This window comes from Anomaloglossus baeobatrachus, chromosome 3 (assembly GCF_048569485.1).
Source record: "Anomaloglossus baeobatrachus isolate aAnoBae1 chromosome 3, aAnoBae1.hap1, whole genome shotgun sequence".
NCBI lineage: Eukaryota > Metazoa > Chordata > Amphibia > Anura > Aromobatidae > Anomaloglossus > Anomaloglossus baeobatrachus.
This window is the reverse complement of record NC_134355.1, coordinates 669,838,734-669,863,653: the sequence shown is the minus strand read 5'-3', so window position 1 is coordinate 669,863,653 and position 24,920 is coordinate 669,838,734. Positions and strand designations below refer to the sequence as shown.

At 46.3% G+C, this 24,920-nt stretch overlaps 1 protein-coding gene across 1 annotated transcript in view; it reads left to right on the top strand.

Moving 5' to 3' along the window:
* PKHD1 (PKHD1 ciliary IPT domain containing fibrocystin/polyductin) overlaps positions 1–24,920 on the top strand; it is an 832,619-nt gene that overhangs the window by 621,701 nt on the left and 185,998 nt on the right. Inside the window, exons 49-50 of the mRNA XM_075341622.1 lie at positions 519–584; positions 8,949–9,077. Of these exons, the coding sequence (XP_075197737.1) occupies positions 519–584; positions 8,949–9,077 (195 nt within the window). The remainder of the gene's footprint in view (positions 1–518; positions 585–8,948; positions 9,078–24,920) is intronic.

Here is a 24,920-nt window from a genome sequence, read left to right as displayed (position 1 = left end):
CAGGGGTCCCGCTCCCTTACATATCGTCACTTGCTTGGTACTGCCCCATATAGCATAGAAATTAAATGTGAAAAGGAAGAAAAGAACAAAGGTGATGGGAAAAGAATATCGGTGTTAGGCAAATGAGGGCTGACTACAGCAGGGGCAGTGTTATAACATATGGGAGGAAGAAGGGTTGGACTGAAAAAATTGAGAAAATTAGAAAATTCTCCCATAGACCCAGAATCTTACACAAAGTGGGCCTCTAGTAGACCTTATGGAAGATCCACCACCTGGGTTCAATAATAACAGATTATAATGTAATTACTGTATATGTATGCAACATACGTTCTGTATAGACTGAGGGTAGAGACTGGAATCATCCCCTCTTGTCGTCTCAAAGAACCAACAATGAGGTGAACCAAGAATTCGAGGGTTATCTTCCTCCCCTACCAACTAACGCTGACTCCCAACCAGAATGTATTAAAATGGCAGCAATATGAATATAAACCTATATGACTCTTTATTACCTGTTGCAGTTACAGGAACAGGACAAATAACAGTGAGGCTCGTAGCAGAAGAGACAAGCATCCAGCCAACGCCTGGTGAGTACTAAAATATCAGTCTGCCTGCTGCCCCCAATAGAGGGAGCCGAGGAGCTGAGTGCATACTGTATTGTTAAAGATTAGTGATCGGTGGCCCCGGACCATGAAAATCCGGATCCATATGGTTTCACATGTACCCAAATGTCAGGCCTGGGCCCGGAATTCTCAGGGAATTCCTAGTATTGATCCATATCTAAAACTCTGGAAAAAAATAAAGGAAAAATAAAGAAAATAAGAATGAAGCAAGCGCTTTGTGTGGAGACACGGGGCTCAGTGGGTGCTCTCGTCCACTAAAACCCGCCGCCTTTAGAAAGACAGCGTGGCTCAGGGCTCATCCCAACTGAACGCCGGCCTCCTTAACCGTGGGCGTAACACTACTCAGACAACACAGGGTGAGGGAACCACAATAATTAGACTTTATTGGATCCCCAAACAATTAACGGCACATAACACATAACCAGCAAAACACACAAATGTAACAGGCAACAGAGTATCACCCTTACGCTGGCTCACCAGGGATTTAGAATGTCCATGCCTCAGAGCTTCCATGGCCGCTTATTCCAGTCCAGCAGCACCCCGCTTTTGGCGGGCACCCACCGAGAAAAGAATAATGCCAGATTTAGGAAGTTGTGTGAGGTCTGTAAAGTCTGTAACAGGTGACTGAACTGTCCCAACCTGAGTGTCATCCTTGGGTAGTCCTGGTATGATGATACAATCCTGGCAGCCGGAGTGAAAATCCCTAGGCTGTAGATATGGTCTCCAACCGGAATCGGAGTCCCTAGATTGAAGCCATAAGATATCCTGATCCTCTAGTCAGCTCCAAAGAGCTTAGACTGGATCCATCAGCATCTATCAACAACCACTGGTGGCTTAAAGAAATCCCTTTTATAGCCACAGCCTTCCACTTGGATACACTGCGTCCTCATCGATTGGTTGGACAAGATCGCCTCTCCCATTGGATGAATTTCAAGCTGCATCGATAATGTTCATTTAAATGATGTCTACAGAAAGACTGAAGATTTCTACATGGAGTCTGCAAGTCACAGACTCAACAATGGCTACTAAGGTAATCACATTAGCAATACACAACTACAATACAATGGTTACTGGAAAAGTCTGGAGAACAATATGTCTGGCTTTCAGTGGCCAACACAATTACATTCAGTCAACAAGAGTCTTGTAAAAACCCCCGTCTATAAACAATCTATCATGCTGTCTGGCTGAATTTTAAGAAACTTTAACCCATGAGAGTCCATGTCGTCACATTCCTCCCCCTTCTTAATATTAGCCAGACATGATAGGCTTCCGATCATCCTTCTCCTCTTGACGAGAAAGCCCATCCGCATTTCCATGGTTCTTGCCCTGTTTATGGGAGATGGAAAAATTGTAAGATTGTAATGCCAGACTCCACCTGAGCAAGCGTCCGTTGTCCCCGGCAGTGCGATTTAGCCAACTCAATGGATTGTGGTCAGTGAGGACTGTGAACTCATTGCCATAGAGGTAGGGCTGCAATTTTTTTAGGGCCCAGACTATAGCCAGGCATTCTTTTTCTATGGTGACGTAAGCCCTCTCTCGGTCCAACAGCTTCCGGGAGAGGTACGCTATCGGATGTTCCTCACCGTTGTCCCCCACTTGGCTGAGTACAGCTCCTAGTCCTGTGTCCGATGCGTCTGTTTGGACAATGAATCTGCGACGGAACTCAGGAGCAGTCAAGACTGGGCTTTGGGCTAGCCGGTCTTTCAATTGGAGGAACGCAGTTTCACATTCTGGGGTCCAGATAAGGTTACGGGCATATCTTTTGGTTGTGAGGTCAGTGAGCGGTTTTGCTATGGTACTGTAATTGGGGATAAACTTTCGATAGTAGTTTGCGGTTCCTAGAAACGCACGGACCTGTTTTTGATTGACCGGGCGTGGCCACTGGATAATGGCTTCTACTTTTGCAGGTTCAGGACGAATGCACCCACTTCCCACCCGATGTCCCAGGTAAAGCACTTTGGCCATCCCCATTTGGCATTTGTGAGGTCGGATGGTGAGCTGGGCTTTGGCTACCCTCTGCAGCACCTGGGACACATGCTGAAGATGCTCTTCCCAAGTGTCGCTGAAGATAGCGATGTCATCCAAATAGGCCTGGGCATACCCCTGACATCCCTCTAGTAAATGATCTACCATCCTCTGGAAGGTGGCTGGGGCATTTTTCATCCCAAAAGGCATGCTGGTAAACTCAAAGAGGCCAAAAGGGGTTATGAAGGCCGATTTCTCTTGAGCGTCTTTTGTGAGTGGGATCTGCCAGTATCCCTTGCTCAAATCGAGGGTAGATATAAACCGAGACCCCCCTAACCTATCTAGTAGTTCATCCACCCGGGGCATTGGGTAAGCATCTGTAATCGTGACCTCATTGAGCCGTCTATAGTCCACACAGAAACGAGTACTCTTGTCCTTTTTTGGCACCAACACCACACTGGCAGCCCATGGGCTATGGGAGGGGACTATGACTCCCATATTTAACATGTCATCCACCTCGGCCTTCATCATTGCCAACACAGGAGGGGTCACCCGGTAGGCAGGTTGTCTTAGTGGGGTGGCTGCCCCTGTATTGACATGATGCTGGACCAGGGGGGTTCTACCAGGCTGACTTGTGAACAGGGTTTCATATGTTCCGAGTATGTCTGATATCTGTCGCTTCTGTGATGGACAAAGCTGCTCCCCTAGTGATACATCTTTTACCCCCATTTCCCTTTTGGAGTCCACTAATAGGTCTGGGATCTGGTCCAACTCTGGATCATCTAACTCTGGACAGCAAACTGCTAAATTGGTGACTTCTCGTTCCTCATAAGCTTTTAGCCTGTTGATGTGGTAGGTACGCTCACGAACACCTGCTCGATCCAGGGCCACGGTGTAGTCAGTATTGCCACATTTCTTGGTAATGGTGAATGGACCCGCCCACATGGCTTGCAGCTTGTTTTTCCGCACCGGTACTAGTACTAGGACCTTCTGTCCACAGGCAAATTCTCGGGGCCGGGCAGTGCGGTCGTAACATCGTTTTTGCCTTTCCTGAGCCACTTCTAAATTCCCGTGGGCTAACGCCATGAGGTGCCTCATCCTTTCCCTAAACTTTTGAACATAGTCCAGTATGGGAGCCTCTTCTGTGGGGAACATGCCCTCCCAACTCTCTCGTACCAGCTCTAGGGGCCCTCGTACTTTTTGGCCGTACAGCAATTCAAAGGGAGAGAACCCAGTGGAGTCCTGCGGCACCTCCCGGTAAGCAAAAAGGAGCTGCTGCAAGTTTTTCTCCCAGTCCCCCCCCCTCGGACTCCACATATCGGCTAATGAGCTGTTTGAGTGTTTTGTTGAAGCGCTCACACAATCCATTTGTTTCAGGATGGTAGGGGGTTGTGTGCATGGGGCGGACTCCATGTTTTTCCCACAGGGTGTGAATCAGTTCACTTTGGAACTGTGCCCCCTGGTCAGTCAATACTTCCTGTGGAAACCCTACCCGGCTAAAGATGTCCAGTAGGGCTTGAGCCACGTGCTCTGCATCTATGGAGGTTAAGGCAACGGCTTCGTGGTAACGGGTGGCAAAGTCTACCAGGGTGAGGATGAATCTTTTTCCACTGCGGCTGGGGATGGCTAAGGGGCCTACTATATCAATGGCAACTCTCTGGAATGGTTCTCCTATCAAGGGCATGGGTTGAAGTGGGGCACGGCATGGGGCTCCCCCCATACGCTGACACACTGGGCAAGAGGCTCTGTATTTTTGCACTTCTTGAGTGACCCTTGGCCAGAAAAAACTACGCAGCAGGCGAGCCCGAGTCTTTTTGGTCCCCATGTGCCCAGCCGCAGGGACATCATGAGCTAAACGCAATAGTTGGGGTCGGTATTGCTGGGGTACCACAAGCTGATGTACACGGGTCCAGGGTTTTTCTGGGCAGGATGCGGACTTCTCCCGATATAAGAGGCCTTTTTCCCATCTATATACCTCCCCCTGATTTCCTCCCCCAGGTTGGGCGGCCGCACTACGTATAAGCTCTAGGGTGGGGTCTGACAGTTGAGCTTCCCTGAACTCCTTACGATCTATCTCCCCCCAATCAATGGCCACAGTTGGGTCTGATGTACTCACATTTGTTGGCTCTGATGAGGAGGCTGAAGATTGTGGAGGAGGGTTCTCCTCTGATGGGCTGGAAGAAAGACCTGCACCAGGATGGTGTTTGGCTTGGCTGCGGGTGATGGCGGTGACAAACTGGCTGGATAGTGCTTGTCCTAGGTCATTTCCCAAAATTACAGGGGTGGGGAGGCCGTCCATGAGCCCCACTTCAACCTCTCCTTGGTCAGTTCCCCAGTCCAACTGCACTCGTGCCAGAGGGATGTTCGAGCGCTGGCCCCCAGCAAGGGTGATGGTCACTTGGCGGCCAGGTAAATGATGTTCTGTGGGAACAATATCTGGGCTGCCCAGGGTGATGGAAGATCCCGAGTCTCGAAGTCCCTGAGCCTGTATATCACCGACCTTGACCGTCTGGATGTTGGGATGGAGGTTGGCTGGTGTACGGTGTCCGGCCTGCCGTAGGGTGTGGACTGGATAAACCACTTCCTCAGCTATTGGTGTTTCTCGGGAGTAGCATTCCTCAGGTTTCGTTGGTTCATCTCGGCATATGTTGACTGGTAGATGGGCTCCAGGCATGGGGCCCCGGTTTTGTAGACACTCTTTGGCCATGTGTCCAAGGCGCCCACACGTATAACAGCGCCGTGGGTTAGACAAGTCACCCACCCTGTTGGTAAACCTTTGTCTTGTTGGGGCTTCTGTGGGGTAATGAGTTAGTCCAGCACGTGAGTCTGGGGGTTGCTTGGATCCATGGTTGAGGGACCTCCTCAGATCGGTGGGCCTATTGGGCCTCCAGCTGGGTCGGTTGGCTGTAAATTCGTCAGCCAATCGCGCTGCTTGCTCTGGGGTGTCGGGCTTCCTGTCAGCTACCCATTCTCGGATTTCCGGGTCCATCTGCTCCAGCAGCTGTTCAAGCACTATCACATTCCGGAGGGCAGCAGCGGAGTGGGCAGCCCGACCATCGAGCCAGCGATTACAGTGTCGTCGGAGTTGACTGCTAAATTCGACGTACGAGACACCCTGGCGAGACATAGTCCGGAACTTAGTGCGATGTCTCTCGGGTGTTATGGTAAAAAGGGCCAACAAAGTGTCCTTAATAATTCCGTAGTCCAAGTAGTCCTGAGGCCCAAGTGATCGGACAGCCTCCTGGGCCCGGACCGGCAAGCTTGTCCACAGGTATTTGGACCACTCATCTGTGGGCACCTGGTGCATACGCATTAGCATCTCAAAGTTTTGCAAGTGTTCATCTATCTCAGTGCTGGAATCATTAAACACTGGTACATCCCTGTAGCGAAGATGACTTCCTTGGTGGTGGTCTATCCTGGAGGTAGGTGCTGATGGTAAGGAAATTGGAAATCCAAACACAAATTGCAGAACACCAGCCCTCTCGTCCCTTGAAGCTTCAGGCCCCAATGCAGTAAACAATTCCTTGACTCGGTCTGCTTGGGTTTGGTTTGTTTCCAGACTGTCAATGGATCTAGGATGAGATACAGGGTTTACCTCCTCTGATACCACAACGGCAGTGTCCTCATCATCCTCTGCATCATTCTGGGCATCCCAACAGACTAATTTCCGGATCAAGTCTGACCGAGTGTCAGTGTTCCCGTATTCAATCTTTCGCATCTGGCACAGATCCTGTAGCATCCATTTACTGCTTCGGTCGTAACTCCTCTCTGGTCCTTGTCCCATGGCTGAGCTGGTGGGGTTGGACATGGCAGCGTCCGAAACCTGAATGCCTTACCTATGGCCTGCTGGGTATGCTTATGTGCCTCCCTGGTTGTTGAGCCCTGGACGGTGTCCACGAACACCAGTCCGCTGCAGCTCCCCTCGGTAAACCAGGCTGAGTAGTATCCCACCGCTGCCACAAATTGTGGAGACACGGGGCTCAGTAGGTGCTCTCGTCCACTAAAACCCGCCGCCTTTAGAAAGACAGCGTGGCTCATGGCTCATCCCAACTGAACGCCGGCCTCCTTAACCATGGGCGTAACACTACTCAGACAACACAGGGTGAGGGAACCACAATAATTAGACTTTATTGGATACCCAAACAATTAACGGCACATAACACTTAACAAGCAAAACACACAAATGTAACAGGCAACAGAGTCCTCACCCTTCCGCTGGCTCATCAGGGATTTAGAATGTCCATCTCTCAGAGGTTCCAGGGCTATTTACTCAAATCCAGCAGCACCCCGCTTTTGGCGGGCACCCACCGAGAAAAGAATAATGCCAGATTTAGGAAGCTGGCTGAGGTCTGCAAAGTCTGTAACAGGTGACTGAACTGTCCCAACCTGAGTGTCCTCCTTGGGTAGTCCTGGTATGATGATACAATTCTGGCAGCCGGAGTCGAAATCCCTAGGTTGTGGATATGGTCTCCAACCGGAATCGGAGTCCCTAGATTGAAGCCATAAGATATCCTGATCCTCTAGTCAGCTCCAAAGAGCTTAGACTGGATCCATCAGCATCCATCAACAACAACTGGTGGCTTAAAGAAATCCCTTTTATAGCCACAGCCTTCCACTTGGATACACTGCGTCCTCATCGATTGGTTGGACAAGATCGCCTCCCCCATTGGCTGAATCTCAAGCTGCATGGACAATGTTCATTTAAATGATGTCTACAGAAAGACTGAAGATTTCTACATGGAGTCTGCAAGTCACAGACTCAACAATGGCTACTAAGGTAATCACATTAGCAATACACAACTACAATACAATGGTTACTGGAAAAGTCTAGAGAACAATACGTCTGGCTTTCAGTGGCCAACACAATTACATTGAGTCAACAAGAGTCTTGTAAAAACAATGAGGGACTTATCCCCCGTCTATAAACAATCTATCATGCTGTCTGGCTGAATTTTAAGAAACTTTAACCCATGAGAGTCCATGTCGTCACACTTTGTACTTACCGAGTCACCGGCATGGCTGTAACTACTTCCATGACTTCTCATTCACTTCCACGGGAGCTCATTAGCCTTCATTGCATATACACTGCTTTCCCCACTGTGATTTGTTGCAGTCAGACGTGCCCCCAAGCTAAGTGACAGTGTCTGTCGCTTCCAATCACAGAACCTGTCTGCGGGTCTATATCGTACAGTAAAAAATAAATAAATTAATTAACAAACTGTCATTGGGTCCCCCCATATTATGATACCCAGCACAAATAAAGCAAACGGCTACAGGCTCCAGCCCCCAGCCCTGTGCTTATCTTGGCTGTTTTGCATATTCACTGATTTGCCCACTGTGATTTATTGCACCCCCCCACCCTAAGTGACAGTGTCTGTCACTTCCAATCACAGAACCTGTCTGCGGGTCTATATTGTACAGTAAAAATAAATTAATTAATTAAAAAATTGGTATTGGGTCCCCCCATATTATGATACCCAGCACAAATAAAACAAACGGTTACAGGCTGCTGCCCCCAGCCATGTGCTTATCTTGGCTGTGTATTAAAATAAGAGGAACCACATGCGGCTATTTTTTTATTAATATTTTTAATAAATCATTAAAAAAACCTGTGTGTGTAGTCCCCCAAATTTTTTTCATACAGAGCCATGATAAAGCCCGACAGCTGGGGGCTGGTAATCTCAGGCTGGGGAGACCTGTACTTATTGAGCCCCCAGCCTAAATGTAGCAGCGTGCAGCCACCCAGGATTGCTGGATCCATTAGATGTGACAGTCCCAGCACTTTACCCGGCCCTTCCCAATTGCCCTGTAGCAGTGGCAGTCATAGTAATAAGCTGCCACTAAGCCCTAGATTAGTAATGGGAGGTGTCAAAGACACCCCCCTCATTACTAATGTGTAAGTCAAAGTAAATAAACATAAATACCGAAAAAATCCTTTATTTGAAATAAAATACAAAAATGACCACAAAAACTATATAAAATATGCAGATACAACCAGCGCTAGAGCCCCTAACTATCTGTTGCTACTGGATTGAGGGCAAACTCCTCTATTGCCCGAAAATACAAAAATGCACCTGTTTTTTCCCCATGATTAACCCCCAAAACACCTCTGCAGGTCCGACGTTATCCACACGAGGCCCCACGACAATTTCAGCTCTGCTACATCTGAAGCTCACAGCGAGTGCCATAGAACATGACTGCCCGCTGTGAGCATCAGGCGGAGACTGACTCAGCCACGTAATCAGCTACTAAGGGCCCGCTAGTGGTGACTGTTTATTCAATTACTTCCTTGCAAGATTTGGAGCACTACTTCAAACTTTATAAAGTTATAAGGAGTTATATTCATTGTTTCTTGTCCCACAGCACCAAGTCCTTCACCACGCCCTATTCTCAGGTGGTCTTCTCCTGCATCTTGGGCAGGAGTCAGCGAGGGTTGGGGAGGACACGGCTCCACTGTACCCCAGGCAGGAGATGATGTTATCATCCTACCCAGTAAGTACCCAGCATGGAAAACAAGATCTCAGCAAGAACCGATGTCCTGTGCAATAACTCCGCTGCCGTCTGTGTGTTATGACTAGGAGTCTTCCGGCTGTGAATTTACAGCCACCCGGTCTCTGCTGTGATTCATCTGTAAGACGTTATCTCTCGCACATGTAGGATACTTGGAAATGAGCAATAAATTTGGGGGATATGAATCATATCTGTAAAGTAGTTGGCAAATCACCGCAAATCCCTCGCGGCTCTGGAGGAATTAAAGTTAAAAAACAAAAATGTTTTATCTGATCAGCTTTTTTTTTTTTTTTTTTTGGATAATCACAGAAAATTGGAAATACCATTGTTTCCAAAGGGCAGGGCAGAGTACAATAAAGATGTCAGGCTGCCAGTGACTCCATCTGTGGGATCTAAAGCCGGACCCTTAGACCCGCAACACACATCCGTTTAATTTGTAAGTGTGCGGTACGTATTTGCACGTACCGGAGACACGAACACACGGAGACCCATGTTATTCAATGGTAGATGGCACACACACGTAAAATCACACGGAATGTGTGTCCGTGTGGTAAGTACGTGTGTGCGCTTTTCTACACGGACGACATGTCCATTTTTGGCCGGCAGCACGCAGGCACGGACCCGCTTTAGTCTATGGGTCCGTGCCTGCACGGACCGCACATGGAGTATGTCTATGTTCAGCACGTTTCGTGCGTGTGCGTTTTTACACTAGCGATCTTTTTTTTTGTTTTTTTTTAATTAAGGGAATAGCGTGATCAGCTGTATTCAGCGTTGGCCGCGAGTAACCTCAGTGACAGCAGCTGATCGCGCTATTCCCTTCATTAGCTGCGTGGAGGTGACAGGAGCGGCAGTGTCTTCTGCAGCTCCGGTCACCTCCATGCAGCAGCGCTGGAAGCGACGCTGGACCATCCTGGAGTACGCTGGACATGGAGGGCTTTTTCGGGCTTATTAAAGTGGTGAATCAGGGTATATGTTTGGTTTTTTTTTTCTAATAAAGGATTTTTCGGGTGTGTGTGTTTATTTACTGTAATTTACAGATTAATCATGGAAGGAATCTCGGGGAGACGCCTGACATGATTAATCTAGGACTTATTGGCAGCTATGGGCTGCCAAAAACTCCTTATTACCCCGAATGCCAATGCACCAGGGCAAATCGGGAAGAGCCGGGTACAGTCCCAGAACTGTCGCATATAATGTATGCGGCAATTCTGGGCGGCTGCTGACTGATATTGTTAGGCTGGGGGGCTCCCCATAACGTGGGGCTCCCAATCCTGAGAATACCAGCCTTCAGCCGTATGGCTTTATCTGGCTGGTATTAAATTGGGGGGGACCGCACGCCGTTTTTTTTAATTATTTATTTTCCTGCACAGTATAGACATGCCCACCGGCTGCTGTGATTGGGTGCAGTGAGACAGCTGTCACTCAGCGTGGGGGGCGTGTCTGACTGCAACCAATCACAGGCATCTGTGGGCGGGGAAAGCAGGGAATACGAGATTGATTAATGGGCGGCCGGCATATTCAAAGTAATTGTTGCCGCGTATTCTCTGCACAGCTGTTCCTCGCCGCGCTGGTGATCGGGGAGTGGTGAGTATGAAAGAGGGCTGCTCACTTCCATCACTCGGGGGATTAGCGGTCACTGGTGAATCCTTCACAAGTGACCGCTAATCAGTACGCGGCACACAGACAGAGCCGCGGCATGACAATGAAGTCGGTGAAGTTCACTCGAGTTCATTCTCATCGCGCAACTCTGTCTGCTGTCAGCCGACATGTATCAACGACATTGTGCAACACACAAACGGACATTCCACACGGACATTCCACGTACACATACACGGGCATTTTACACACAAACACGGACATTCCACACGGACATTCCACGTACACGGGCATTTTACACACAAACGGACATTCCACACGGACATTCCACGTACACATACACGGGCATTTTACACACAAACACGAACATTCCACACGGACATTCCACGTACACGGGCATTTTACACACAAACGGACATTCCACACGGACATTCCACGTACACATACACTGGCATTTTACACACAAACGGACATTCCACACGGACATTCCACGTACACGGGCATTTTACACGTACACACGGCTCGCATACGCCATCACACGGATGCCATACGTACCAGAGAAACGCCCCAAAAAAACGGAACACGGACCCGAAAAACGGACCGTGTAACATTGACGTTTTTTTGCGGAAGTGTGTTTTAGGCCTAAAGCAAAGCTGCACTCTGGAACAGCTGTATATTAGTGAGTTAGATGGTTAGCAATCATTTAATGTTTTGCTTTTTTGGCATATTTTATTATTACTCAAGGGAATAATTCAGGCAAAATACAAAGTTCCCAGCAAGGAATTCCTTTTTTTCCTTCTGCTGCCCCGCAGGTAAAAATATTCAATTGTGGCAATTGCTTAATGCAAAATTGTGATACCTGTTTTAAAGTTAAAGGGATATTCACAAATTGCCTCTTGAGCAGCTCAGGGTTATGCTGTCCCCTTACTTCCTGGTTGATGAGGGGGTGGCTGCTCCTCCTTAAGTAACAGTTCTGGTGAGTATATAATGTGGGTCAAATAAAACTAGCATGTAGTGCACAAATAATACCGCTATAAGTGCTCAAATTTTACTAAAATAGTGTTTTAAAATTTTACCACTATACAGTGCTCAAATAAATCATTATACAGTGCTGAAATAATATTGTTATAAATGATCAAATAATAGTAATATACAGTGCTCAGTTATATTACCACCATACAGTGCTGGAATAATAACTGAAATTACACGCCCATACAGTGTCCTTATCATAAAACCATGCAGTCCAATAATATCACCTTACAATATTCAAATAATATATTACCATATGGTGCAAATTTATTACCACCATGTAGTGTTGAAATAAGACCACAATTTGGTGCTCAAATTATACCACCATACAGTGCTCAAATAATACCGCCGTACAGTGCTCAAATAATACCACCATACAGTGCTCAAATAATACCGCCATACGGTGCTCAAATTATACTGCCATACAGTGCTCAAATAGTACCGCCATACAGTACTCAAATAATACCGCCATACAGTGCTCAAAGAATACCACCATACAGTGCTCAAAGAATACCCCCATACAGTGCTCAAAGAATACCCCCATACAGTGCTCAAAGAATACCACCATACAGTTCTCAAATAATAGCTCTATACAGTGCTCAAATAATACCACCATACAGTGCAAAAAGAATACCACCATACAGTGCTCAAATAATACCGCCATAAAGTGCTCAAATAATACCACCATACAGTGCTCAAATAATACCGCCATACAGTGCTCAAATAATACCACCATACAGTGCTTAAATAATACCACCATACGGTGCTCAAATAATACCACCATACAGTGCTTAAATAATACCACCATACGGTGCTCAAATAAAAGCACCAGACAGAAAAAAAATCACCATTAAGTGCTCGAATAAAACCACCATACAGTAAAAAAAAAATATATCACCATATAGTACTCAAATAATATTGCCATAAGATGTACAAAGAATACTACAATGCAGAGCTCAATTTTTACCTCCATAAAGTGCTCAAATAATAACACACAGAGTTAAAATAATGGAGCTATACAGTGCTTAACTAATATCACCATACAGTGGTCAAATAATGCTAACATATTGTATACTGTTCAAACAATACCATAATATCTTGCATTTTTTGTTTTTTTGGAAGTCACGATTCAATTTTGTTTTTTGTCTACTTGTTGACGTTTTTTTTTCTTCCAAATTCTTCAAAATGATTTGTGAGTTTTGCGCAAAATCAAAAATGCACTTTACTTTTATCTTTCATTGTTTGTTGTTTTTTTTTAATTTTTAGAGCAAAAAATCCGATAAAATGCTGTAAAATTTCAAAAATTAAAAAAAAAAAAAGTAAACTAAAAATTAAAATCAAACAAAAAAAACACCAAAGACGAGACAAGAATAGACACAAATGCAATAATGAATCGGGTCAATTTGTATGAAATATATTGGTGTTTGTTTTTTTTTTATATATTTTTTTGCCCAATTTTTTTTTTCTCTCCTTTACTCGGCTGACAGAAGAGGACATCTTCTTCTGTTGTGTTCCCTACACAGATAATGAAAAATATTATTACTGAAGCCCCCAAATTGCAGAGATGTGTTTCCCGATTTTCAATATGACACATTATTTCTGACACCAGACGTTTCGTCTGCAATGAAAATATGTTCTAATTCTGAGCGAACGGAATGTTGTTTTGAAGGGTATAGATATGATATCACGCCGCCTCGGGCGCCGCTGCAGCTTCCATTTTTTTTTTTTTTTTTGGTGTTGGAATTCACTCTGTTATTCATTTTGCGTTTTTCTTTGAACTTTCTGTGTTTGAAGAGATGAATGCCAAAGTGCTGCGTCTTACATAATGGCTCCTCTGTTAGACCTGATTTCCATTGAATGGCGTGCTATGATGTTTTATATAGAATCGGGGCTGATCAAAGGCAGCGCGTGTCAGTGTCGCAGTCATTAGCAACTTCTCAAACTCGTCCACTTAGCATGCGTCATGTACCTGCGGATCATCGACTTACGACCGCGCTGCGGCGCACGGCTCGCTAATCCCGCTCACTCAGGGGCATTGATGTAATTCATTATGTTTCACTTTGTTTAGAGTTTTGTGATTTCTTTTACTCTGTAATGTAAACAAATGGGAAACTTGCTCCATGTCTTGTGTGAAGAGCGCGATCCGAGAGATGGCACCTCATAGGTAATAAGTGATGGGGGCATAAACTCTGGTGACTCTATCTATCTATCAATTTATCAATATCGATCTATATCTATCTATCTATCTATCAATTTATCAATATCGATCTATATCTATCTATCTATCTATCTATCTATCTATCTATCTATCTATCTATCCCTCTATCTATTTATCAATATCTATTTATATCTATCTATCTATCCCTCTATCTATCTATCTATCTATCTATCTATCTGTCTGTCTGTCTGTCTGTCTATCTATCTATCCCTCTATCTATTTATCAATATCTATTTATATCTATCTATCTATCTATCTATCCCTCTATCTATCTATCTCTCTATCCCTCTATCTATCTATCTATCCCTCTATCTATCTATCTCTCTATCTATCTATCCCTCTATCTATCTATCTATCCCTCTATCTATCTATCTATCTATCTATCCCTCTATCTATCTATCTATCTATCTATCTATCTATCTATCTATCTATCTATCCCTCTATCTATCTATCTATCTATCTATCTATCTATCTATCTATCTATCTATCTATCCCTCTATCTATCTATCCCTCTATCTATCTATCTATCTATCTATCCCTCTATCTATCTATCCCTCTATCTATCTATCCCTCTATCTATATATCCCTCTATCTATCTATCCCTCTATCTATCTATCTATCTATCTATCTGTCTATCTATCTGTCTATCTATCTATCTATCTATCTATCCCTGTATCTATCTATCTATCCCTCTATCTATCATCTAGCTATCTATCAATTTATCAATATCTATATCTATCTATCCCTCTATCTATCCCTCTATCTATGTATCTATCCCTCTATCTATCTATCTATCTATCTATCTATCTATCTATCTATCCCTCTATCTATCTATCTATATATCCCTCTATCTATCTATCCCTCTATCTATCTATCTGTCTATCTATCTGTCTATCTATCTATCTATCTATCTATCTATCTATCCCTGTATCTATCTATCTATCTATCCCTCGATCTATTTATCAATATCTATATCTATCTATCCCTCTATCTATGTATCTATCCCTCTATCTATCTATCTATCTATCCCTCTATCTATCTATCTATCTATCTATCTATCCCTCTATCTACCAAATCAAATCAAATCAAATAAGCTTTATTGGCAGGACCAAATACAAATTAGTTTTGCCAAAGCAGGTGTACATTAGGGACTGGGGCTGTGGGGATGGTGGGTGGGGACTGTAGGAAGGATGGATGGGGCACATCCAGGGTGGGGACTGTGGGGGCACTTCTAGGATGGGGGCTATGGAAGTCCATGGCTTATGATGGGGCATATCCAGGGTGGGGACTGTAGTAACGGTGGTTGGGGCATATCCAGGGTGGGGATTGGGGGGCCATATCTGGGATGGGGGGCTATGGAAGTCCATGACTTATCATAGTTCTCTTTCTCGAAGTCTATGACATTTGGTCACATACCGCGCTGCTATCTCCACTGCGCTCTCTTCTTCCCCCAGCAGGATATATATTTTCTCTTCCTCCTTCATGGAGCTGAAATCCGGGAAGAGATGGGAGAGTCTCCTGAAGTGAGTGTCCCTCACTGCTGAGTACTTGGTGCAGTGTAGCAGGAGGTGGGTTTCATCCTCCAGGGCCTCCAGGTCACAGTGTTGGCACAGTCTGTCCTCCCTGGGCTTGTAGCTCTGCTTGTGTCGACCGGATTCGATGGCTAGACTGTGGGCACTGAGTCTATATCGGCTCAGGGTCCTGCGGTCTCTGAGGTCTGGGAGTTTTTCCAGATATGGGGCCAGTATGTAGTCTCTCTGTAGTCTCTGGTACGTGGTCAGTTTCTGTGAGGTGTTGATGTCGGTCCTCCAGTCACTGACATACCTCTCCTGGCCCTCGTCTACCATCTTCCTGATTCTGGTTCTTGTCAGGCTGCTGTGATTGGTTATTTTGTCCAGTTGGGTTTGGGAGAGCTGTGCCAGGGGTCCTGGTTCATCTGGCCCACGTATATATATCAGAGCTTTCTGGTGATGGGAGCTTGGATTGCTACTCTGTAGGTGAGCCTGAAATGATAGTGCCCTCTTCAGAGCTGCTAGGTGTAGAGGGAATCTGCCCAGCTCAGCTCGACAGGCGCTGTTGGAGGTGCTTCAATGGACCTGGAGAAGGTGCTTACAGAATTCCAGGTGGAATATTTCTGTTGGGCTGGAATCCCACCTTGACCAATCTGGGTAAGTGTGAGGGCCCCAGACTTCGCTGCCGTACAGGAGGATTGGGGCAATGATGGAATCGAAGATTTTTAGCCAGACCCTCACTGGTGGCTTCAGATGATACAATTTCCTTCGGATGGCATAAAAGGTTTTGCAGGCCTTGTTTTTCAGGGTCTCTATGGCTTGTTTGAAGCTCCCTGACTGGTGAATTTCCAGGCCCAAGTAGGTGTATTTGTCTGTTCCTGTTAGAGTGCAGCCGTTTACGACAAATGAAGGATGCTGGTCAAATCTTCTTTTTCTCTTCTGGAACACCATGATGTTGGTTTTCTTTAGATTGATCGGTAGTGCCCATGTGGAGCTGAATTTCTCCAAAATTTGTAGGTTGTCTTGGAGACCTTTCTCGGTTGGTGACACCAGCAGTAGGTCATCTGCATAGAGCAAGAATTTCACCTGGGCGTCATGGAGTGTGAGACCTGGAGCAGTTGAAGATTCTAGAGCAGTAGCCAGCTCATTGATGTAAATATTGAAGAGCGTTGGACTTAGGCTGCAGCCCTGTCTGACTCCTCGGCTCTGCTGGAAAGAAGCCGTTCTTCTACCGTTCACACTCACACTGCAGAGGTTCTCGGTGTAGGAGCTTTTGATGACATCGTAGGTCTTTCCTCCTATTCTGCTTTCCAGCATTTTTAAGAACAAGCCCGGGTGCCACACTGAGTCAAAGGCCTTTTTAAAGTCTACAAAGCAGGCGTATATCTTCCCATGCTTTGTATTGTGGACGTGGCTCTGAATGAGACTGTGCAGGGTGTAGATGTGGTCCGTGGTGCGGTGGTTTGGCACGAACCCTGCTTGGCTTTTGCTCAGGACATTGTGCTCGGTAAGGAAACTGATGATCCTTTTGTTTAGGATGCTGTTGAACAGTTTTCCCAAGTTACTGCTGACACATATGCCTCTGTAGTTGGCAGGGTCATACCTGTCCCCACTCTTGTGGATCGGTGTAGAGTCCTTGGTTCCAGGTACGAGGGAAGTAACCACCACTCAGCACAATGTTGAACAGTTTAACCATTGCAGCTTGAATTTCTGGTGGGCTGTACTTCAACATCTCTGGGGGGATTCCATCCAGACCACTAGATTTTTTACACTTTATGGAAGTGATTTTCTCTGCAACTTCCTGTAATGTAATTGGTGTGTCCAGTGGGTTTCGGAAGTTTTTGATTTTCTCTTCCATTGCCTTTAGTTTTGATGTTATGTTTTCCTGCTCTTGGCTTAGTCCTTCTTTTGGGATGTCTTTGTAGAGGTCTCTGAAGTACTGGAGCCAGATGTTGCCATTTTGGATATGGGTGTCATTCTTTTTCTTGCTCTTTGTGTCCATGTGGCTCCATATTTCCCAGAAGGAGTTGTCTTGGAGGGCGTCTTGGAGTTGGCTAAGTTTGGTAGAGATGTAGCTCTGCTTCTTCCTCCTGAGGATGGTTTTGTACTGCTTTTGTATGGTGTCATAGGCTTCCCTCAGGTCTGGGTTGTTGGGGTCTCTGTGTTTATTGTTTGAGGCTGTTCTCAGAGTCTTTCGAACGGCTTTACACTCTTTGTCAAACCAACCATTGATCTGCTTTTCTTTTGGCCTCTTGTAGTTGACTTGTTTGAGGTCGGACAATTTGGCCATGGTGTGGAACATTTTGTTGAGGTCTTTTGCAGCTTGATTCACTCCTTCTGGGTTTTACTTGTACTTGTAGCTGTAGAAGTTGTGGAGCATCTCCTGTAATTCCGGTCTGTTGGGAGCCTCTTTATATTTTATTTCTGACGTCTTGGACCATTTATAGGATGGAGGTCGCTTGTAGAGGCTGCTCTGCTGTGGCTTTTGTGTGGATGGTTTCTCTGTAGATTTCATGTACAGGAGAAGTTGGCTGTGGTCTGATAGGTGCGTTTGTGGGGTGACTATGAAGGCGCTAATATTTGCCGGGTCCATATCTGTAATGGCGTAGTCTACTACGCTCCTTCCTACATGGGAGTTTAGTGTATATCTTCCCAGTGAGTCTCCCTTTGTACGTCCATTAAGAATATGAAGACCTAAACGTTTACATAAGTTCAGGAGCTTTTTGCCACTTTTGTTGACTGTACTGTCATAGCTGTTTCTCTCTGAGTGTTCTGAGTCGTGACTGTCATTCTCTGCCCCAAATATGTAGATGTTTCCATCTGTGGTCAGAAAGTCTTTTTCTCTCCCTGTTCTTGCATTGAGGTCTCCAAAGATGAGAACTTTGCCCAGGACCTGATAATGGGTGGCTTCTTCTTGTAAGATCTCAAAGCTGTCTGGATTGAAGTAGGGGGACTCTGGCGGTGGTATATAGGTGGTGTAGAGGTAGACATCGGACTGAGAGGTGAGGATGGAGCTGCTGATTCTGATCCATATGTGGCTGCCTCCTCTCTTCACTGGTGTGATGTACTGGTGGAGCTCTTCTTTATACCAGATCAATATTCCTCCTGATCTGGTATAAAGAAGAGCTCCACAAGTACCTATCTATCTATCTATCTATCTATCTATCTATCTATCTATCTATCTATCTATCTATCCCTCTATCTATCTATCTATCTATCTATCTATCTATCCCTCTATCTATCTATCTATCTATCTATCTATCTATCTATCTATCCCTCTATCTATCTATCCCTCTATCCCTCTATCTATCTATCCCTCTATCCCTCTATCCCTCTATCCCTCTATCTATCTATCCCTCTATCCCTCTATCTATCTATCTATCTATCTATCTATCCCTCTATCCCTCTATCTATCTATCTATCTATCCCTCTATCTATCTATCCCTCTATCTATCTATTTATCCCTCTATCTATCATCTATGTACCTATCTATCTATCTATCCTACAATCTATCCCTCTATCTATTTGTGCCGCCCCCGTGCCAGCAGCCGAGCTGCTCGGATCCGAACCGCAGTGGCTCGAGGGGTCTCCGGACCCGAGAGTCGTGCGGCCACTCAACTGAAGGGGCGTATTTACAGGGGATTATGTTAGAGTTCGTGACGCCACCTGTGGTATGTGGTAATTTAAGAAACACAAATACCTAACAGTTGTAGACATTTCATAGTATTAGCTCACTTGGAGACTGGTAATCAACGGCGGCGGCTGGCAGAACCCGCTCATCAACCATAGCAAGCCGCTTCACATCTAGGGCATACCAGCCCCGCTCACTCCAATGCCGAGTGTAGGTGACCACCTCTCCCGGCTCCAGATTACGACCTGGGAGATGTTGCTCTATATCTCTCCGAGCGACAAACACTTCTTCAGAGAGGCTCGCCTCCAAGAGGAAATCTTACCCTTTGTCGGGGTTGAACCGCTTTACATGGCCCCTGCACCACGGCCCTCTGACACGGAAAGTAGCCTTCCTCAAATGCTCCTTTTCTCTCTGGGCACGGGCAACCATCTCCCGTTGCCTCTGGTCTTGATTGGTCATCTCCGGTTTCAGCTTTGGCTGGTGTCGTTCCCAGTAAGAGGCGTCAGCGTCCGGCCTCAGCTCTCTAATTGGCACTGGCTTTAATTGTGCTGTTGGGATGCCGCGCGGTGGCGGAATCGGCAGCTCCTCAGGCTCCACTTCCGCTATTGTGGGCAAAGAAACTGACTGCTCCGCAGCCGGGGGTGCAGAGTCCGGGTGCTCCGCCTCTAAGGACAGGCCCGGTGATGCGGCCGGGTCTGGTCGGGCTGGTGTCGGGGTGACCGCTGGCGTGACCGGGTCGAGTGATGGACCCAGAGGTTCTGCAGCTGCATCTTCACAAATGGGGACTGAAGAGTCCGCTGCCATGGTGGGAGTAGGCAGCTCGGCGTCCGCCGAACACAGCGTTGGTAACAGCGGAGTGTTTGCCGGGAGCGGGGGCGGTCCGGATCCCTCACCAACATCGGCCGGATTAGGGTAATCATCAGGAACTGGGTAACCGCTTACCCTCTCTTCACGTGGGATTCTGATCTCACAGGCTCACACCGCCACCGCTAGGCTCCTCATCTCTTCCCTCCAGTGATCTAATATTATTATTATTATTATTATTTATTATTATTTATTATTATAGCGCCATTTATTCCATGGCGCTTTACAAGTGAAAGAGGGTATACGTACAACAATCATTAACAGTACAAGACAGACTGGTATAGGAGGAGAGAGGACCCTGCCCGCGAGGGCTCACAGTCTACAGGGAATGGGTGATGGTACAATAGGTGAGGACAGAGCTTGTTGCGCAGTGGTCTACTGGGCTGTGGGCTATTGTAGGTTGTAGGCTTGTTGGAAGAGGTGGGTCTTGAGGTTCCTCTTGAAGCTTTCCACGGTAGTGGAGAGTCTGATGTGCTGAGGTAGAGCGTTCCAGAGTATGGGGGATGCACGGGAGAAATCTTGTACACGATTGTGGGAAGAGGAGATAAGAGAGGAGCAGAGAAGGAGATCTTGTGAGGATCTAAGGTTGCGTGCAGGTAGGTACTGGGAGACTAGGTCACAGATGTAGGGAAGAGACAGGTTGTGCATGGCTTTGTATGTCATGGTTAATGTTTTGAACTGGAGTCGTTGGGCGATGGGAAGCCAGTGAAGGGATTGGCAGAGTGGCGAGGCTGGGGAGTAGCGAGGGGAGAGGTGGATTAAGCGGGCTGCAGAGTTTAGGATAGATTGGAGGGGTGCAAGAGTGTTGGAAGGGAGGCCAGAGAGCAGGAGGTTGCAGTAGTCGAGGCGGGAGATGATGAGGGCATGCACTAATGTTTTTGCAGATTCTTGGTTAAGAAAAGCACGGATCCGGGAGATATTTATAATATGAACAGGAACTGCGTCCGCATCCTTCTGCAAAGCTGCTTCGTCACTTCCTCAATCCAGGTCACGGTCCCGGGCACAGCACGTTCCGGTGACCAGCTCCTCTCCGCCATCTTTCCTCTGCGGGGTCCATTATGGCAGAGTCCTGGCGTCCCTGCTTCTCTTCCGCTGCTACATGCCGTCACGCCCCCTCAGTTTTCGTCCAGCACTCTCCTCATTGCTGTGGCCCTCTGGGAACTTCCGGTTCCAGCTTACTCTCAGGACGAAGGGCAGGGCTTCTACTTTGCGCGCTTTCATGGAGAAGACAGCGTTTTGGCGCCAAAAGATGGCGGAAGATGGCGGAATTGGCAGGAAACGGGAATCTTGATGTGGATTCCACTTCTAAGGCGCACGTCACCCAGGTAAGTGGGTCCTGCTCGAATCCTGCTCGTGACGCCAGGAATTTGAGGTGTGCTGCCCCTGTGCCAGCAGCTGAGCTGCTCATATCCGGATCCGCGGTGGCTCCACGACCCGGGGGTCGGGCAGCCACTCAAATGAAGGATGGTATTTACAGGGGATTATGTTAGAGTTCGTGACGCCACCCGTGGTATGTGGTAATTTGGAGTACCACCACTGCAGTTGGGAGTACCTGGGGGTGATGGAATGGGGCAGCCAGGTGTTAGAACCCTCCACGGGTAGGGGGAATGCCCCGGGACTCAGTGATGGTAATTGGGGAGTGCCGTTGGGTGCAAAGGGGTTCACTTGCGTACTCACTCAGTCCATTAAGCTGACACCGACAACTGGATAAACCAAATTTCTGGATACCGCTGCTGCTGAGGGGAGCTAGTTCGGGTCCCGTCCCCAATGGTGCTGCCTGGTGATCCGTGACCTGCTTCCTGGCACTAAGTTTACTTCTCTGGTGGTCCCAGTAGTATGGAGCTTGCCGGGTCCCGCTCCCCACTGTGGCTAAGTGTGGGAGCTTGTTCTCTGGGTTCACACTTGTGATTTTCTGGACCGTTTCAGTGGAAAGTCCTACCCCCTCCGATTTTGGAGTGGGTGGCGAGCGGATCTTGAAAGCTCTATTCTCGTCAGGTAAATTGTCAGGTTGCCTGAAGCTACTCCCTGACCTAGGGTCCACGTACCCCGTCGTACCCTGGTCCCAGCCCGGTGATGGCGCCAGGCCGCTAGCTATCCTCCTCGACAGTTCTGTGCCCCTTGCCACGATCCCCTGTGACCGGGGGTCCAGCTCCTCTAGGCCCAGACCACCGTTTGCCACCTAGACAGATCCATCAGGAGCCACGGCTCTATCTATCTATCTCCAATTTTCCTAGTAAATATACTGCATATGTAAAGGTGCTATTGACATGAAATTTTCAACAGATGTCAGTAACAACCCATCCAATATACACAGGCACATAAATCAAATTATAGAAGTCCATAAATTAAGTGATGTTTACTAATGAGAAATGACACAGTGAAAAACATTGAATACATGAAGAAGAAGAGGTGCAAAAAGCCATTTAAATTTATGACACCAAAATCTATCTGCAATTAAAAAGCAATCCTGCCACTTAGTGAAAAATAACATCAGCTTGTTCCACTGATGGCCTATAATAAGATGTCTCATTATCAAGGTGCCGCACAAGAAACATCTTATGATGGGTAAAACGAGTGAGCTGTTTCAAGACCTCCGCAACCTTATTGTTGTCATACACACTTGGCTTTGTTTTCAAAAGAATTTCTAAACTGTTGAAGGTTCCAGTGAGCACTGATGGGGCCATAATCCGGAAGTGGAAAGAACATCATTTCACCATAAACTGTCCACATTCAGGCATTCCCCTCAAGAATACAGACAGTGGAGTAAAAATAATTATCAGAAGAGTTCTCCAAGAGGTAAAAAAAAACACCTGTGAATCGCTACAGAAACACCATCAGTCAGCAGGTACAATTATTTCAAGAAAACAATAAGTAATGCACTCATCCTCCATGCATGCTCCTGTATGCACGCTCCTGTATGCACGCTCTTGTACGCATGGTCCTGTATGCACGCTCCTGTATGCACGCTCCTGTATGCACACTCCTGTATTCACGCTCCTGTATGCACGCTCAATATGCAAGACTCTACTGCTAAACAAAAAGCAGGTTCAAGTGAGTTTAAAGTTTGCTCAACAACATTTAGACAAGTCTGTGAGAATATAGTCTGGTTAGATGAGACCAAAGTTAACTCTTTGAATACCAAAGAGCTCTACCCTCAGATCATTAAGCACTATATCACAAAAGTGAGTACACCCCTCACAGTTTGGTATATATTTTATTATGTATTTTCATGGGACAACACTGAAGATCTGATCCTGTGATACAATGTACAGTGTCAGTGTGCAGCTTGTATAACAGTGTAAGTTTGGCGTCCTCTAAATAACTCAACACACAGCCATTAATGTCTAAACCACTGACAACAAAATTGAGTACACCTCAAAGTGAATTTGGCCAAATTGTGCCCAGAGTGCTAATTTTTTGTGTGGCTACCATTATTTTCAAGCTATGTCTTAATCTGAAGTCTCTTGGGCAGTGTTTCTTAACTCCAGTCCTCAAGAGCAACCAACAGGGCATGTTTTGAGGGTTTCTTCGGTATTGCACAGGTGATAATGTAATCACCTGCAAAGGTGATGATTTCAACACCTGGGAGATCCTAAGGAAATTTTGAAAACATGGGCTTGGTGGCTCTTGAGGACTAGAGTTGGGGAACACTGCTCTTGGGCATGGAGGTCACAAGCACTTCCCAGGAGCTATTGGAATCTTCTTCCATCCTCCATGACAACATCATGGTGCCGGTGGATGTTACAGACCTTGTGCTCCTCCACCTTTCATTTGAGGAGGCCGCACAAATGCTCCATTGGGTTTAGGTCTGAAGATATGCTTGGCCAGTCCAGCACCTTTACCCTCCGTTTCTTAAGCAAGGCAGTGGTGGTCTTGGACCTGTTTTGGGGTCGTTATCATGTTGGAATCTGAAGGGAGTTGATCATCCTCTGCTTCAGTATGTCACAGGACATGTTGGCGTTCATGGTTCCCTCAGTTAACTGTAGCTCCCCACATCTGGCGTTATTCATGCATCCCCAAACCATGACACTCCCTCTACCATGCTTGACCATAGGCAAGACACACTTTTCTTTGTACTCGTCACCTGGTTGCTGCTATATATGTTTAAACCAAGTTTATCAGACCACAGGACATCATTCCAGTAATCCATTTCTTTCATCTGCTTGCTTTCGGCAAACTATTTATAGAATTTCTTTTGCATCATCTTTAGAAATGCTTCCTTCTGGGACAACAGTCATGCATAACATTGTGATGCACTGTGTGTTGTATGGTCTGAGCACTGACAGGCTGACCCTCCACCCTTGTAAACTCTGCATGAATACTGGCATCACTCATACGTTTATTTTAAAAAGACGACCTCTGAATGTGACGCTGAGCAGGTGCATTCAACTTCTTTGGTCTACCATGGTGAGGCCTGTTCTGAGTGGAACCTGAGGAGCCATGTTGAACATCCAGTGACCAGTATGAGAGAGTGTGTGAGCGATTACAGCAAATGTAACACTCCTGAGACGTTCTACCACTAATGAGCCACATGACATTGGAGAGGGAAAGTGGCTAATTGGACACAACTTGTCCATTTTCACTTAAGGGTGCACTCACTTTTGTTTCCAGTGGTTTAGACATTAATGGCTGTGTGTTGAGTTAAAGGGCACCAAATTTATGCTGCTATATACAGTGCCTACAAGTAGTCTTCAACCCCCTGCAGATTTAGCAGGTTTGATAAGATGCAAATAAGTTAGAGCCTGCAAACTTCAAACAAGAGCAGGATTTATTAACAGATGCATAAATCTTACAAACCAACAAGTTATGTTGCTCAGTTAAATTTTAATAAATTTTCAACATAAAAGTGTGGGTCAATTATTATTCAACCCCTAAGTTTAATATTTTGTGGAATAACCCTTGTTTGCAATTACAGCTAATAATCGTCTTTTATAAGACCTGATCAGGCCGGCACAGGTCTCTGGAGTTATCTTGGC